Source organism: Salmo salar, chromosome ssa05 (genome assembly GCF_905237065.1).
Source record: "Salmo salar chromosome ssa05, Ssal_v3.1, whole genome shotgun sequence".
In the NCBI taxonomy this organism is placed as follows: Eukaryota; Metazoa; Chordata; class Actinopteri; order Salmoniformes; family Salmonidae; genus Salmo; species Salmo salar.
Genome location: NC_059446.1, coordinates 54,120,323 through 54,137,338, shown reverse-complemented (window position 1 = coordinate 54,137,338; position 17,016 = coordinate 54,120,323). Strand labels below are relative to the sequence as shown.

Genomic DNA, 17,016 nt, shown 5'->3' with positions numbered 1-17,016 from the left:
GGGTTGTCATATTTCAGCAGAGAATCAGCTAGAGGAATCATTGTGATACATTGATTACACTACACATAAAAACGTGGTTTGTTGTAGCAAGTAATGTCTCGAGGAATGTATGTATGTGTTGTTGAAATGTGAATTGATAACTTATTTGTTTATTTCTACCATGGCAACTTAATTCCATGCGCGACTCACTAACCTCTCGGAGCGGCTCGAAGGCATGATTCAGAGTTGTTTCAAACCTTTGATGCTATGAATTGGGAAAGGAAAATTAAGTACATTTAATTATAACATTTGTAGGTGCATGACCTCATTGAAAATATGGTAGAATAGGTCTGCAATATTACAACGGAACTAAAGTGAAGTAGTCTATAGCCACGGTGAAAAATATATATAGCGTTCTGCCGGAGGCGGAAACGCGTTTCCTTGCGCACAATAGGAAACTTTCTCAGCGTTTGCAGTTGAGTTTGTTGTTCACGTTTTATACATATGTATTCGCTGTGAACTTTATTTCGTCGATTAACAACGATTGGTTGAGTTTCATAATGAATAAAGAGAGACGGCATAAAAGAGTGGAATCCCCTGTGCGGGACTCAAAACCGAAAATCAAACAAGAGAAACTGAGCCCTGCTAGGCCCCAGAGATCACGCCGCTCGAGTTCGGGGTCCAACGGCAGTCCAAGCCCACCGCCGCAGAGGAGACGAACGAGCAGGTAGCTAGCCTGATTTCATGGGTGTATGGTATTGTAGTTAGCGAGCACAAATTACACAGTGGGGTTGCAAGCCCATGATTTTACACAATATCAATAATAGCAACTAGTTAACAATTTAGCTAACTAGTAGGCGTTATTGTTATGCGTTAGTCTTGGAACGTTAACGTCAGTCCTCAATTAGCCCTTGATCTTGACTCAGTTTGGAGTATTACACAAGTCATTGGACAAAGGCGTCTTTTGGAACGCATCGCTGGCGGAAGTATAAGGACCTTATTTTTAGTATCATATAATTTCAAAAAACAAAATGTTAAATTGATACACGCCTTGATAGGGTTAAGGTTAGTGTACCCACACTGAAATATCTCCATGTTAAAGTGCTTGTTTACGGAAGACGAGGCGACCGACCACCTGTGCTATCTAGCTAGCATGCTCCATCCCAACACCTGTGTGTAAGCATAACTCGGGAAGTGTAGCTGAAGTGTAGTTTCATCTGGTGGAGGCTACCAAAGCCGAATGGATCTGCAAAACTGTTAGATTAAGTGTTTTTTTCTCTCTCGCTGATGGATAAATGCCAAATGTTTTGAGAGACGTATGGGAAGTGATGATTATTGACGTTTCTAAACGTTAAAACGGTGTCAGGATTGTACCTAGTTCACATGAGGTGGTAGTGGGCAAAGTAAATGACTGAACTGTGGGGTCAAAGCAGAATGCTGCCTAGTTTCCCCTCAATTAGCTAGCTAAGTCTCATTTAATGTTAGTTGACTGGAAACCGTGAGAGCTAGCTAGAATTAAAATAAAATTGTCACAAGCACTGGAGACTTTACCGTGAAATGCTTGCTTATGAGCCTTTCCATTGATGCAGGGTTTAAAAATTAAATGGTAAGGAGGAATAAAATAGAATAGCGCTGCACATTGACTAACCTGTGCCCCTGCTGCACATTGACTAACCTGTGCCCCTGCTGCACATTGACTAACCTGTGCCCCTGCTGCACATTGACTAACCTGTGCCCCTGCTGCACATTGACTAACCTATGCCCCTGCTGCACATTGACTAACCTGTGCCCCTGCTGCACATTGACTAACCTGTGCCCCTGCTGCACATTGACTAACCTGTGCCCCTGCTGCACATTGACTAACCTGTGCCCCTGCTGCACATTGACTAACCTGTGCCCCTGCTGCACATTGACTAACCTGTGCCCCTGCTGCACATTGACTAACCTGTGCCCCTGCTGCACATTGACTAACCTGTGCCCCTGCTGCACATTGACTAACCTGTGCCCCTGCTGCACATTGACTAACCTGTGCCCCTGCTGCACATTGACTAACCTGTGCCCCTGCTGCACATTGACTAACCTGTGCCCCTGCTGCACATTGACTAACCTGTGCCCCTGCTGCACATTGACTAACCTGTGCCCCTGCTGCACATTGACTAACCTGTGCCCCTGCTGCACATTGACTAACCTGTGCCCCTGCTGCACATTGACTAACCTGTGCCCCTGCTGCACATTGACTAACCTGTGCCCCTGCTGCACATTGACTAACCTGTGCCCCTGCTGCACATTGACTAACCTGTGCCCCTGCTGCACATTGACTCGGTACCTGTACCCCCTGTATAAAGTCTCATTTTTGTTATCTGATATTGTTAATATATACTTTAGTTTATTTAGGAGATTTTCTTAACTGCATTGTTGGTTAAGGGCTTGTAAGTAAGCATTTCATGGTAAGGTCTACACCTGTTGTATTCGGCGCATGTGAGGAATAACATTTTATTTTATTTCACAGTATGTACAGCGAGTACCAGGTCATTGTGCATAGGTGCGAGCTATGAGGTAGATATGCACATGAAGACGGTAAAGTCACTAGGCATCAAGATTGATAATAAGAGTAAAATAAAGAACAGCGCAGCAGCAGCAAATTAGTGTAGAGGTGTGTGTTTGTATTGTCTGTGTGAATGTCTGTGGGAGTGTCAGTGTAATGTGTATGTAGTCTAGTGAGTGTGCATAGGGTCAGTGCAAGACAGTTCTGGTACCATTAACTGGCTATTGAGCAGTCTTATGGCTTGGGGGTAGAAGCTGTCTCAGAGCCGTCTGAGAGCCGATCGTCCGGCAGCAGAGTGAATAGTCTTTGGCTTGGGTGGCTGGAGTCTTTGGCAATTTTTCAGGCCTTCCTCTGACTGATGTACTGGGCTGTCCGCACCACCCTCTGAAGTGCTTTGCGCTCACGGGTCGGTGCATTTGCCATACCAAGAGGTGCTGCCGCCTGTCAAGATGCTCTCGATGGTGCAGCTGTATAACTTTGAGGATCAGAGGGCCCATGCCAAATCTTTTCAGCCTCCTGAGGGGGAAGAGATGCTGCCGTGCCCTCTTCACGACTGTGGGTGTGCGTGTGGACTAGAGGTCGACCGATTATGATTTTTCAACGCCAATACCGATTATTGGAGGACCCCCCAAAAAAAGCCGATGCCGATTTAAAAAAAATAATAATAAAAAATGTTATTATTTATAATAATGACAATTGCAACAATACTGAATGAACACTTATTTTAACACATCAAAATCAATTTAGCCTCTAAATGAAACATGTTCAATTTGGTTTAAATAATGCAAAAACAGTGTTGAAGAAAGTAAAAGTGCAATATGTCCATGTAAGAAAGCTAACTTTAAGTTCCTTGCTCAGAACATGAGAACATATGAAAGCTGGTGGTTCCTTTTAACATGAGTCTTCAATATTCCCAGGTAAGATGTTTTAGGTTGTAGTTATTATAGGAATTATAGGACTTTCTCCCTATACGATTTGTATTTCATATACCTTTGACTATTGGATGTTCTTATAGGCACTTTAGTGTTGCCAGTATAACTTCCGTCCCTCTCCTCGCTCCTACCTGGGCTCGAACCAGGAACACATCGACAGCCACCCTCGAAGCAGCGTTACCCATGTAGAGCAAGGGGAAAAACTACTCCAAGTCTCAGAGCGAGTGACGTTTGAAACGCTATTAGCGCGCACCCGGCTAACTAGCTAGCCATTTCACATCGGTTACACTGCCTCATCTTGGGAGTTGACAGGCTTGAAGTCATAAACAGCGCAATGCATTGCGAAGGGCTGTTTGAATGAATGCTTACGAGCCTGCTGCGGCCTACCATCGCTCAGACTGCTCTATCAAATCATAGACTTAATTATAACACACAAATACGAGCCTTAGGTCATTAATATGGTCGAATCCGGAAACTATCATCGCGAAAACAAAACGTTATTCCTGTTACATTGCACAACCTTCAATGTTATGTCATAATTACATAAAATTCTGGCAAATTAGTTCGCAATGAGCCAGGCGGCCCAAACTGTTGCATATACCCTGACTGCGTGCAATGAACGCAAAATGACACAATTTCACCTGGTTAATATTGCCTGCTAACCTGGATTTCTTTTAGCTAAATATGCAGGTTTAAAAATATATACTTCTGTGTATTGATTTTAAGGCATTGATGTTTATGGTTAGGTACAGTCGTGCAACGATTGTGGTGTTTTCGCAAATGCGCTTTTGTTAAATCATCCCCGTTTGGCCAAGTCGGCTGTCTTTGTTAGGAAGAAAGTCTTCACAGTTCGCAACGAGCCAGGCGGCCCAAACTGCTGCATATACCCTGACTCTGTTTGCAAGAGAAGTGACACATTTTCCCTAGTTAAAAGAAATTCATGTTAGCAGGCAATATTAACCTCTCTGGGCTAGGTGGCACCAAATCGTCCCACCTACATAACAGCCAGTTGAATCCTGTGGCGCGATTTTCAAATACCTTAGAAATGCTATTACTTCAATTTATCAAACATATGACTATTTTACAGCTATTTAAAGACAAGACTCTCGTTAATCTAACCACACTGTCCGATTTCAAAAAGGCTTTACAACGAAAGCAAAACATTAGATTATGTCAGCAGAGTACCCAGCCAGAAATAATCACACCCATTTTTCAAGCTAGCATATAATGTCACAAAAACCCAGAAGACAGCTAAATGCAGCACTAACCTTTGATGATCTTCATCAGATGACACACCTAGGACATTGTTATACAATACATGCATGTTTTGTTCAATCAAGTTCATATTTATATCAAAAACCAGCTTTTTACATTAGCATGTGACGTTCAGAACTAGCATACCCCCCGCAAACTACCGGCGAATTCACTAACAATTTACTAAATTACTCACGATAAACGTTCACAAAAAGCATAACAATTATTTTAAGAATTATAGATACAGAACTCCTCTATGCACTCTGTCCGATTTTAAAATAGCTTTTCGGCGAAAGCACATTTTGCAATATTCTAAGTAAATAGCCCGGCATCACAGGGCTAGCTATTTAGACACCCACCAAGTTCAGCCCTGACCAAAGTCAGATTTACTATAAGAAAAATGTTATTACCTTTACTGTTCTTCGTCAGAATGCACTCCCAGGATTTCTACTTCAATAACAAATGTTGGTTTGGTCCAAAATAATCCATAGTTATGTTCCAACAGCGGCGTTTTGTTCGTGCGTTCTAGACACTATCCGAATGGTAAATAAGGGTCACGCGCACGGCGCATTTCATGACAAAAGATTTCTAAATATTTCATTACCGTACTTCGAAGCATGTCAACCGCTGTTTAAAATAAATTTTTATGCCATTTTTCTCGTAAAAAAGCGATAATATTCTGACCGGGAATCTGCAATTAGGTAAACAGCCGAAAGATAATACAGCATGGGGTCGACTCGGGCACGCGCCTAATTCCTTTGTCCTCTGATCGGCCACTTGGCAAAGGCGATTATGTGTTTCAGCCTGGGGCTGCCTCGACATCGTTCAGCTTTTTCCCGGGCTCTGAGAGCCTATTGGAGCCGTAGGAAGTGTCACGTTACAGCTAAGATCCTGACTCTTCAATAAACAGAGGCAAGAACAACAACACCTTGTCAGACAGGCCACTACCTGCATGAAATCTCAGGTTTATGCCTGCCATATGAGTTCTGTTATACTCAGACACCATTCAAACAGTTTGAAACTTTAGGGTGTTTTCTATCCAAAGCCAATAATTATATGCATATTCTAGTTACTGGGCAGGAGTAGTAACCAGATTAAATCGGGTGCGTTTTTTTATCCGGCCGTGTAAATACTGCCCCCTAGCCCTAACAGGTTAACTAAATATGCAGGTTTAAAAATATATACTTGTGTATTGATTTTAAGAAAGGCGTTGATGTTTATGGTTGGAGCAACGTGTACCTAAGCGATTATATGCAACGCAGGACAGGCTAGATAAACTAGTAATATCAACCATGTGTGGTTACCTAGTGATTATGATTGATTGTTTTTCAAAAGATAAGTTTAATGCTAGCTAGCAACTTACCTTGGGTTCTTACTGCATTCGCGTAACAGGCAGGCTCCTCGTGGAGTGCAATGTAAAGCAGGTGGTTAGAGCGTTGGACTAGTTAACGTAAGGTTGTGTGAGCGGACCAAGTCATTTGGTGTCACTCTAAAGCGGAAAGGTGGAATAAACGAGTCAAGAGTAGGTTTTCTTGATTCAACACAGTTCTCTATTGAGGGATTCCTAACAATAAACACTCCGACACAGTCAATTGAGAATCTCCAAAGGAACAACATGCATCTTCTTCTTTAGATGACACAGGATCACATTACGATTATCTTCAAACTATAACAACAATCACATATTCGTCACCGTCTTAATGGATCTTCTTGGATAGCACCTCTCTCCGTAGCCATTCTCCAGAGATAGTTTATCTTCCTCCCTTGTTGCTGGTTCCATCCTCTCTCTTGTAGAGGAATGTGAATATCTCATTAGTACGGTCAGCTGTGCTTAATTGCCTCTGGTTACCTTGTCTCACATGCCTTGTTGGGCTACTATCCGTGAGCCCAGCCTGCCCTCTGGTGGTCCTTCCACAGTTGCAAGATTGAATCCCTGAGCTGACAAGGTAAAAATCTGTCATTCTGCCCCTGAACAAGGCAGTTAACCCACCGTTCCTAGGCCGTCATTGAAAATAAGAATGTGTTCTTAACTGACTTGCCAAGTTAACTACATTTTTTAGACTTTTATTTTTTTTAAATCGGCGTCCAAAAATAACGATTTCCGATTGTTATGAAAACGTGAACTAGGCCCTAATTAATCGGCCATTCCAATTAATCGGTTGACCTCTAGTGTGGACCGTGTTAAGTCCTTAGTGATGTGGACACCAAGGAACTACGCATGCTCTCCCCTCTTTCTCCTATAGTCCACAATCAGTTCATTGATCTTACTGATGTTGAGGTTGTTTTCCTGGCACCACACTCTGCTAAGACTCCGACCTCCCTGTAGGCTGACTCGTCGGTGATCAGGCCTACCAGCGTTGTTGTCAGCAAACTTGATAATGGTGTTGCAGTCGTGCACGGTCATGCAGCTGTGTGGGTGAACAGGGAGTACAGGAGAGGACTAAGCAAACACCCCTGAGGGGCCCCCGTGTTGAGGGTTAGCGTGGCAGAATTGTTGTTGCCTACCCAGGATCCAGTTGCAGAGGGAGGGGTTCAGTCACTGGGTCCCCTAGCTTGGTTATGAGCAAGGAGGGGACTATGGTGTTGAACGCTGAGCTGTAGTCTATGAAAAGCATTCTCGCATAATTATTTCCGCTCTTGTCCAGGTGGGAGAGGGCAGTGTGAAATGCAATTGAGATTACGCGGTCTGTGGATCTGTTGGGGCGGTATGCGAATTGGAGTGGGTCTAGGGTGTGTGGAATGATGGGGTTGATGTGTGTCATGACCAGCATTTCAAAGCACTTCATAATTACAGATGTGATTGCTACAGTCATTTAGGCAGGATACCTTGAATCTCTTGGGAACAGGGGCAATGGTATTCCGCTTGAAACATGTTGGGGTTACAGACTGGGACAAGGAGATATTGAAAATGTCTGTGAAGACACTGCCAGGTAGTCTACGCATGCTTTGAGAACGTGCCCTGGTATTCTGGCCTTGTGATTGTTAACCTGTTTTAAACATTCTGCTCACATCGGCCACAGAGAGCTATATCACAGTCATCTGTAAAAATGGATTTTCAAGCAAGGCACAGTGCTCTATTCTTTGAAGCGAGCATGAAAGGTATTTAGCTTGTTTGGGAGTTCTGCATCGCTGGGCTACTCTGGGTTTCCCTTTGTAATCCTTTATCGTCTGCAAGCCCTGCCACATCACGGGCGTCTGTACTAGCAAAACAGTCTTGTAGCCTTGCGCCAGCTCCCACCACTTCTGTATTGAGCACATCACTAGTGCTCCTTTTTGAGCTTTGGTTTGTTAACAGGAAGCAGGAGAATGGAGTCATGGTCGGATTTGCCCAAGGGAGGACGAGGGAGGGCCTTGTATGTGTTTAGTCTGATTAATCAGGCAGTAATACAGTTAATTGGTACAGAGCCCGAAACTAATGTCTCCAGAATGTTTAATAAAATTACATTTAAACATTACTGGTTGCCTGAGTGGTTTGTTCTTCATTTTCTCCAAATTTGAGAAAATATCCACAGGAAGGTATAGTTTACCCAACTTTTTAGAGAGCCGGTAGGTATATGGTTCGGAACGAGGTAAAGTTAGTTTTAAGGAACCTTTACATGATTTTGCAGTCATTAGTTTCAGGCTGTATATACCAATTAATTCTGTATTACAGCCTGATTAAATCAGACTAGCTATAAATGGTACATTTGCCAGTGGCACACCGGCCCAGTGCCAGCTGAAAGCTGGCACAAATGGGAAAAATTATATACTGTCCCGGGCCAAGATCTCACGTGAAAAGGATAATGTGCGCATAATTTCAATATCACGTAATTGTATACATATTTTGCGGGCTGAGCAAGTAGCCTATAATAACCTACCCTCCATACACTAATAATTGCATTTTAACTTGACAATTTAATGTTTACATTGATTGTTTAGAGGGAAAGAATCTTACCGTAATCTCAAAAAGATTATTGTTAGCGATTTTGAACATTCAGCAGGCTACTATAGGACCCTATAAAATCAGTTTTATCTTTTGCTAAATTCCATTTTCCCAGTTTTGTTATTCCCGGTTTCTGAGTTTCCTATTTTTGTCAGGGTTTCACTCTCAAAATCACACATTTTCAAATTTTTATAGAAAAGCATAAAAATATGACGTTCTACGTCCGGAACAACGCATAAACCACATCAGGGGACTACATTTTTTTCCAGACCTCATAAGTGATGTTGGGGGAGGGGAGTAGTTGCCTTTCAATTCAATTGCGCACCTAGCCAAGAGACAGTTGTTTGGCTAGTGGTGTTTCTGTACTGTACAGTGTAGCCTAAATTTGATGCCAGAGTTTGCAAAACAAATGCTGGCCCAATTGATCAAAATCAGAATTGATATCATTCTGCCAGGTTGATCTACATAGCAGTCCTAATTGTAATTTGATATTTTTTAATTTTTTTGGAAAGCATTCAGAAATGTTCATTCAAACAAATCATCATGACTGAATTGCGCATCGCAGGGATTTAACCATGACTTCGGACCAAACTTTTTAAATACCTGGTTTGCATACCCATTTGTTGCCTTAGCTTTTACTGGTAGTTGTCATAAATTGAACGTCTTCCCTACTGCTGTCGTTCTTCTGTGAGCTGCTCTACGTGACAACGAGTTGAGAGCTGCATCCTCTTGCTGCCCGACAGATTATATTCCTCTCAAAGGCTATGTGTGCGGTGCGTGTAATAAATAATGTACATAAAGAAGTAACAGCTTTGGGAATTTTTGTTTTTCATCAATTATATAGCCCAGATTGAAAATAGCATTATTACAACAACAAAAAATCTCACTGGCCCAAGCAGGCCATTGACAGGGATGATTGACTCCCTAGGCCAGCCTGTATTACGAATTATTTGTCAGATGTCGCTCAGAGAATAATCCAGTAGGAGCTGTCCGTTGTAGCTAGCTATCCTTGGTGTTAAATTACTCAACTATTGGACTTAAAGCCTTTCCCTGTTGATTTGATTGACTAGATCGCCACCCAGGACAAAAGGTCATTCGCCAGGTAGAAGGGCGTTGGGAAGACGAGACAGATCGCCCAAAAACACCGGCAGGAGCCGAAGCCCTCCCCGCAGTGCCGATGTCAAAATAAAGCGGGTGATTCTGCCACTACTTATGAGTAAATGTAACAATTGGGGAAATGCATTCATGTAAAATTTTAATTCAGCAAATATCTTCTTTAAATAGTAACACTTTACCTACTAATTTTGGCCCTATGCTTGACTCTGGAATCAGGCTAATTCTCCTGTCCCACTGTCTCCCCTACAGGAGCAGGATGACCACCGCGGTGCCGATGACCGTAGAAGGCGTGACCGCAACGACAAGCCAGAGCCCTCGGAGCCACCAGTGCGGCGAAGTAGGTGGGAGCAGGCTGACGGACCCAGAGATTCTGACAGACCCAGGGAGAGAAAACGAGGTGAGAGAGAGCGGGGTGGAGGTGGGGACAGGCCCAGAGAGCGCGAATCCTGCTCCTTCCAGGAGCAGCAGGCTGAGAGACAGCAACATGACAATCAACGACGGGACAACCGGCACCGCTTTGAGGAGAACAACGGTGAGGGACAAGCTTTCGGACAAGGTACCCAAGAGGGGGGCGAGGGCAAAGACAGCCCCCCAGTTGATAAAGAGAAGCCCAACTTTGAACTCTCTGGCGCACTCACGGAAGATACCAACACGTTCAGGGGGGAAGTGATCAAGTACAACGAGCCCCCCGAGGCTCGCATCCCTAAGCGCAGGTGGCGACTCTACCCCTTCAAGAACGATGAGCAGCTCCCGGTCATGTACGTCCACAGGCAGAGTGCCTACCTTATGGGGCGGCAGAGGAAGATTGCTGATATCCCCATCGACCACCCCTCCTGCTCCAAACAGCACGCAGTGTTCCAGTACAGGTGAGATCTGACAATCACTTGGTTGCTCAAATCAGGCCCTCGGGATGACGTTATTTTAGCTGCTAATCCTTCGAAAATCATCTCTCTATGTTTTGAAATTATGCCATTTTCCCATCTTCCCAACATTTTCTTGAAGTCTGACACTTAACATCTGGTTAATGTAGTTCTGTTGGGTTTGTGATTTCAATCTCTAGGTCAGGGCTCTCCATCCCTGTTCCTGGTGAGCTGCCCACCTGTAGGTTTTTGTTTCAACCCCAGTTGTAACTAGCCTGATTCAGCTTATCAACCAGCTAATAACTAGAATCAGATGATTAGCAAAAGCCTCCATGACGGTAGCTCTCCAGGAACAGTGTTGGATAGGCCTGGACAGGCCTGCTCTAGGCTATGTAGTTCTGAGTTGGGACACTTTCAACCTCTGGGTAATGTAGTTCTGTGTCTGCTGATTTCCAGGCTGGTGGAGTTCACGCGTTCGGATGGAACTGGCGGGCGGCGGGTGAAGCCCTACATCATTGACCTAGGTTCGGGCAATGGCACCTACCTGAACAACCAGCGCATCGAGGCGCAGCGCTACTACGAGCTCAAGGAGAAGGACGTGCTCAAGTTTGGCTTCAGTAGCCGCGAGTACGTCCTGCTGCATGAGTTCTCCGACACGGCTGAGGTGGACGCCAGGGCGGAGGAAGATGACGAGGGCCTGGACGAGGGCCTGGACGAGGGAATGCAAGACCTCTGAGCCTTTTCGAATAGTTGACTTGCGTCCTTCCATCCTACTTTCCTTTTAAGTAATCACAGATCTTAATTGGTTGGATTGTTGAAAGTAATAGGATTTTGCTTAGTTAAACCTATTCAGTCACTTATAAATATGTGCTTACCTCAGGGGAAACAAGGAAGGAAATGCGCATTCTTTCAAGTATTCTGACAGGGCCATGGATTATCCCATCAAGTGTATTGTGGGAAAATAATGTTCTCACCGATGCCTACCACCTGTTGGCCATCTCCTTAACACAAATGGAACAATGACCTGACATGATGGCGTGTTGGGTTAAGCATCTTTCAGGGTTAATGGAACAAATAAAAAAAGTGGTAGGAGAAGTCTGTGTGGTCTCTATTTGGCGGTCATATAAGCCTGCTTTAACCTGCAGTAACCAGTCTCAGTACTCCCTATTCTCAGGACATTAGTATAAGATCAGTAGTGTGGTTGATTTACCCCCCCCCCGACTGCATACGTTCAACACAAGTGCTCAATGCCAGAAAGAAGTTCCTTGACAAAATAAATATTTTGTTATTATATTTTTGGAATACAACATTGAATACAAAGTAAGGCTAGCCTTCAGCAATAGATTATGTCCAGACCTTAACTGTAAATACACTGGATGTATTGAGTGTGAACGCTGGATTCATCGTATGGTGTACTGTATTTGGGTTTGAGCGTTGCAACAAGGAGTAAAGAAAGCATAGGCGTATATGTATCTGCTTTAAATGTGTGTTTCTTGTGATGTAGGAAAAACGTGTGTATCGCAGTGTATTCTCGTTTGTCCGGTCTTTACCACCAAATTGACTAGCCTATGGAGGTTTCTGGAGAAAGATCATACCACACTGTTAAGCATGACTATTCCTACTACAAAGACAATTTTGTTTTTTACTTTTTCAGACACCATCTACATTGTAGTTCCATTTTAGATGTTTTGTATTGTACATAAAGGTTGTGAAAGACTATTAGTTTTGTTGATGTTTGTTCGTAGTTCAGGTTTACATCTGCCATTCCTTTGATGGTTTACTGTATGGTCAAGTAAATCATTGTAACCTTACAGTAAGCCACATGCATCAAGTGATAAACCAGAGGTAAATGTTGCAACTTCTACAAACTCTAATGTACCCAAAATTCTGATAACCACGGTTATTTCAGTTTTATTACCCTCGCCTGCATTGTGAGTAACATTTTCTCATACATTTCTGTCATATCATTAGTAATAGTATCGCGTAGACCCCTCAAACTTAACTCTGGACCACACTGCATTTTTTCAGGTACTGATTTAGACCTGGGACACCAGGTGTGTGCAATTAATTATCAGGTAGAACAGAAAACGAGCTGGCTCTGGAACTCGTAGGTTAAGAGTTGAGTACCCCTGGTGGTTCTCAGTGTGGGCCACAGAAGTACTGCAAGATAAAAATTGCATTAATATTACAAAAACGCATTTTGGCCAAAGACTGGTATCTGTCGAATAAGTTTAGAGGGTGTAATGCAATACAATGTAATAATATTAAAGGAGCTAGATGTAATATTTTTGTATTGTGATTTCATAGAAGTCCTTAAACGTCCTTAATATATACAGTGATAGTATTTTTTTCCCAAAAAATGTTATTGGGGGCGGACACAACTGCATTCTAATGGTGCAGCCTTATTGGTCAACAAAAGGCGAACGTCTTGTCAAATTTGACTGGGGCCAGCAAATCTCTTGTCAAATTGACTGTGGTCAGCAAATGTTAAACATGTAGAAATCGCTCAGACCCAGTCAATTTGACGAGATTTGCTGGCCCCAGTCAATTGGTCGTCACTCGTTTCTATAACTACAAAGTCATAAACCCCGCCTATTTCTACAATTCTCTAACATTTTAATTTAAACCTAACCCTAACAACCGCAATGCTAACCTTATGCCTAACCTTTAATTAAACCCTAACCTATTTTTTTTGTAGCCAATTTCGACTTTGTGGCTGTGGAATCTTACTTTGGGGATATAGTAGGGGTTGATTGTTTAGCAAAAATACCGTCAAGTGCGCAACTATGGGACAAAACGGGGTTGGCGTAGATTTTTGACATTTGTTAACATATTCCATCTCCAATGTTTATTGAAAACACCAAGTTGAACAATGAGCACTTGTTTCTCAAATACATCGTTAGGTTTACATTAGATAGCTAGCAATGTTTTTGCCATATTAGCATAGATGTGACAGTCAAAACACTTACAAATAAGACATGGTATTAAGAACGAGATCAAATGAGCTGAAACGAGCCACTAAAGATTCACCAAATGGCAGTTTCTTGTCATTGTTGCAAGCTATCTGGCCATCAAGAACCATAACACACGGCCTTCTGCCCCTTGTAAGCGTGCACATCGTTTTTGCGACGTCAACTAACCTGTCTATTGAAGCTAAAGGAAACTCAGTCAATTTGACCACGAGATAGTCTTTTGTTGACCAATAACAATGCTCTACCATTAAATGCTATTTTGTGTGGACCTAATACATTTTTTGGAAAATAATATTGTGAAACACTATCATTTCACTATTACTGTCGACATTAAGAACATTTTTAGAAATAACAATGAAAAATATAACATATAGCCTAGCGCCTTTATTCTACAATGTATGTTCTTAACCCTGGGCAACATGGGTCTTGGAGGCTCCATAGTGCTCAGTACTTCTTGTATTCCCTTTAAAATGTTTTTGGAACATAAACTGAATTTTGTTATCTGCCTCGTGGCAAAATGTGTCGAATTGAAGGATATTAGCTTGAAGAATGACACATTTTCTCTCTGATGCTATTATAGAGACTGTATGTTGAAGCAGCCTTTTATGCCATAAGTAGCAGGAGGCAGCAGGATCAGGTGCAAAAGAGTGTCCAGTTTATTAACAGTGAAAGGTGGTTCCCGGTGAATGACGAAATCCAATGAATGAATATTTACACAATGTACTTATTTACATATTTACAATATGATCAGACTCTCAAAATACAGATTTAAATCGAAATCGAAAACTTAAGCCTTAATCAGGCCTACCCTACTAAACCAACTATAGCAGGTTGGGGTATACCAGGCTATAGACAGCCTCCCACACAGCTCACATAACAGAGCCAGAACATAACTCCAGCTCACAGGTACCTTTATACCTATGGCCCCTCCCTGTGGACTATACCATTAAACATGGAGCCCTTTGCCCACATATGGCATATTAACCCTTATACAATTACCACGGCCCTGCGGAAACCAAATTAACATAATATAAAAATCCCCATCAAAATCCTAATGTTTAAAAATATATATTTTTGCATGGGCTGCGTCTTAATCCACCGGCTCCGAAGATATCACCCTTCCGCATCTGTGGTGAAGGTGGCAGCGCTACTTCTAAAGCGTCCGAATGGTTTGGCCTACAAACTATTATGGAAAGATGAGACTTTCACAAACATGGTGTTCTCCATTTTGCTTTATGACCCCCCCCCCCTTAACGGGACTCTGTCTGTAGCATCCGAACAGATTGGGCTACACACGGAGTCTCTCATGAATACGTTCATGTCGGTTGTTTTGCTCGAGAGGCACACAAGCCTCACAAGACTTATCTGATGTTCCCCGGTACCAGTTTAATGAATACATGTTTCATAACAATAGTTCTGCAGGCCAATAGGTGGCAAAAGCATTACTTATGGAGGCACGCAGTCGCACGCGCTCCCATTACGCACGGGCATGACAGATAAGACATGGTGCTCTGAGACAGCAAACTTCAAACACAGGACACATTACAAAATGGAAATAAACTTTCTCATTAGTGTAGCAAGTGTTCATGTGGACATAAACATTGTATCCTAAACTCAGCAAAAAAAGACACGTCCCTTTTTCAGGACCCTGTCTTTCAAAGATAATTCTTAAAAATTCAAATAACTTAACAGATCTTCATTGTAAAGGGTTTAAACTCTGTTTCTCATGCTTGTTCAATGAACCATAAACAATTAATGAACATGCACCTGTGGAACGGTCGTTAAGACACTAACAGCTTGCAGAGACGGTAGGCAACTATGGTCACAGTTATGAAAACATAGGACACTAAAGAGGCCTTTCTCATGACTCTGAAAAACACCAAAAGAAAGATGCCCAGGGTCCCTGCTCATCTGCGTGAACGTGCCTTAGGCATGCTGCAAGGAAGCATGAGGACTGCAGATGTGGCCAGGGCAATAAATTGCAATGTCCGTACTGTGAGACGCCTAAGACAGCGCTACAGGGAGACAGGATGGACAGTTGATCGTCCTCACAGTGGCAGACCACGTGTAACAACACCTGCACAGGATCGGTACATCCGAACATCACACCTGCAGGACAGGTACAGGATGGCAACAACAACTGCCCAAGTTACACCAGGAACACACAATCCCTCCATCAGTGCTCAGACTGTCAGCAATAGACTGAGAGAGGCTGGACTGAGGGCTTATAGGCCTGTTGTAAGGCAGGTCCTCACCAGACATAACCGGCAACAACATCGCCTAAGGGCACAAACCCACTGTCGCTGGACCAGACAGGATTGGCAAAAAGTGTTCTTCACTGACGAGTTGCGGTTTTGTCTCACCAGGGGTGATGGTTGGATTTGCGTTTATCGTCTAAGGAATTAGCGTTACACCGAGGCCTGTTCCCTGGAGTGGGATTGATTTGGAGGTGGAGGGTCCTTCATGGTCTGGGGCAGTGTGTCACAGCATCATCAGACTGAGCTTGTTGTCTTTGCATGCAGTCTCAACACTGTGCGTTACAGGGAAGACATCCTCCTCCCTCATGTGGTACCCTTCCTGCAGGCTCATCCTGACATGACCCTCCAGCATGACAATGCCACCAGCCATACTGCTCGTTCTGTGCGTGATTTCCTGCAAGACAGAAATGTCAGTGTTCTGCCATGGCCAGCGAAGAGCACAGATCTCAATCCCATTGAGCATGTTTGGGACCTGTTGGATCGGAGGGTGAGGGCTAGGGCCATTCCCCCCAGAAATGTCTGGGAACTTGCAGGTGCCTTGGTGGAAGAGTGGGGTAACATCTCACAGCAAGAACTGAAAAATCTGGTGCAGTCCATGTGTTCAGGGACACATTATTCAATTTCTGTTAGTCACATGTCTGTGGAACTTGTTCAGTTCATGTCTCAGTTGTCGAATCTTGTTATGTTCATACAAATATTTACACATGTTAAGTTTGCTGAAAATAAACACAGTTGACAATGTGAGGACGTTTCTTTTTTTGCTGAGTTTATTTGGTATTTTATTAGAATCCCCATTAGCTGTTGCAAAAGCAGCAGCTACTCTTCCTAGGGTCCACACAAAACATGAAACATAATACAGAATGACATAATACAGAACATAAATAGACAAGAACAGCTCAAGGACAGAACTACATAAAACATTTTAAAAGGCACACGTAGCCTACACATCAGTGGATACACACAAACTATCTAGGTCAAATAGGGGAGAGGCGTTGTGCCACGAGGTGTTGCTTTATCTGTTTTTTGAGACCAGGTTTGCTGTTTATTTTGGCAATATGAGATGGAATGAAGTTCCATGCAATAAGGGCTCTATATAATACTGTACACCTTATTGAATTTGTTCTGGATTTGGAGACTGAAAAGACCCCCGATGGCATGTCTGGTGGGATAAGTGTGTG

The 17,016-nt window shown here is 43.1% G+C and overlaps 1 protein-coding gene across 1 annotated transcript; it reads left to right on the top strand.

Annotated features, from left to right (window-relative positions):
- The first annotated feature begins 399 nt into the window (after window positions 1-399).
- Window positions 400-12,327, top strand: LOC106605131 (smad nuclear-interacting protein 1). Its single transcript, XM_014200476.2, has 4 exons — window positions 400-706; window positions 9,703-9,826; window positions 9,998-10,614; window positions 11,065-12,327. Exons 1-4 carry the CDS (start codon window positions 540-542, stop codon window positions 11,342-11,344), a joined length of 1,188 nt encoding a protein of 395 aa, XP_014055951.1. The 5' UTR covers window positions 400-539; the 3' UTR covers window positions 11,345-12,327.
- Window positions 12,328-17,016: the final 4,689 nt, after the last annotated feature.

What these genes read in the sequence shown, in the direction of transcription:
- LOC106605131 (XM_014200476.2), top strand. Translation starts at nt 540, where the DNA reads ATGAATAAAGAGAGACGGCATAAAAGAGTGGAATCCCCTGTGCGGGAC. An exon ending in CAGAGGAGACGAACGAGCAG is followed by an intron (nt 707 to 9,702) that starts GTAGCTAGCCTG and finishes TTGATTGACTAG; the next exon opens with ATCGCCACCCAGGACAAAAG. An exon ending in CCGATGTCAAAATAAAGCGG is followed by an intron (nt 9,827 to 9,997) that starts GTGATTCTGCCA and finishes TCTCCCCTACAG; the next exon opens with GAGCAGGATGACCACCGCGG.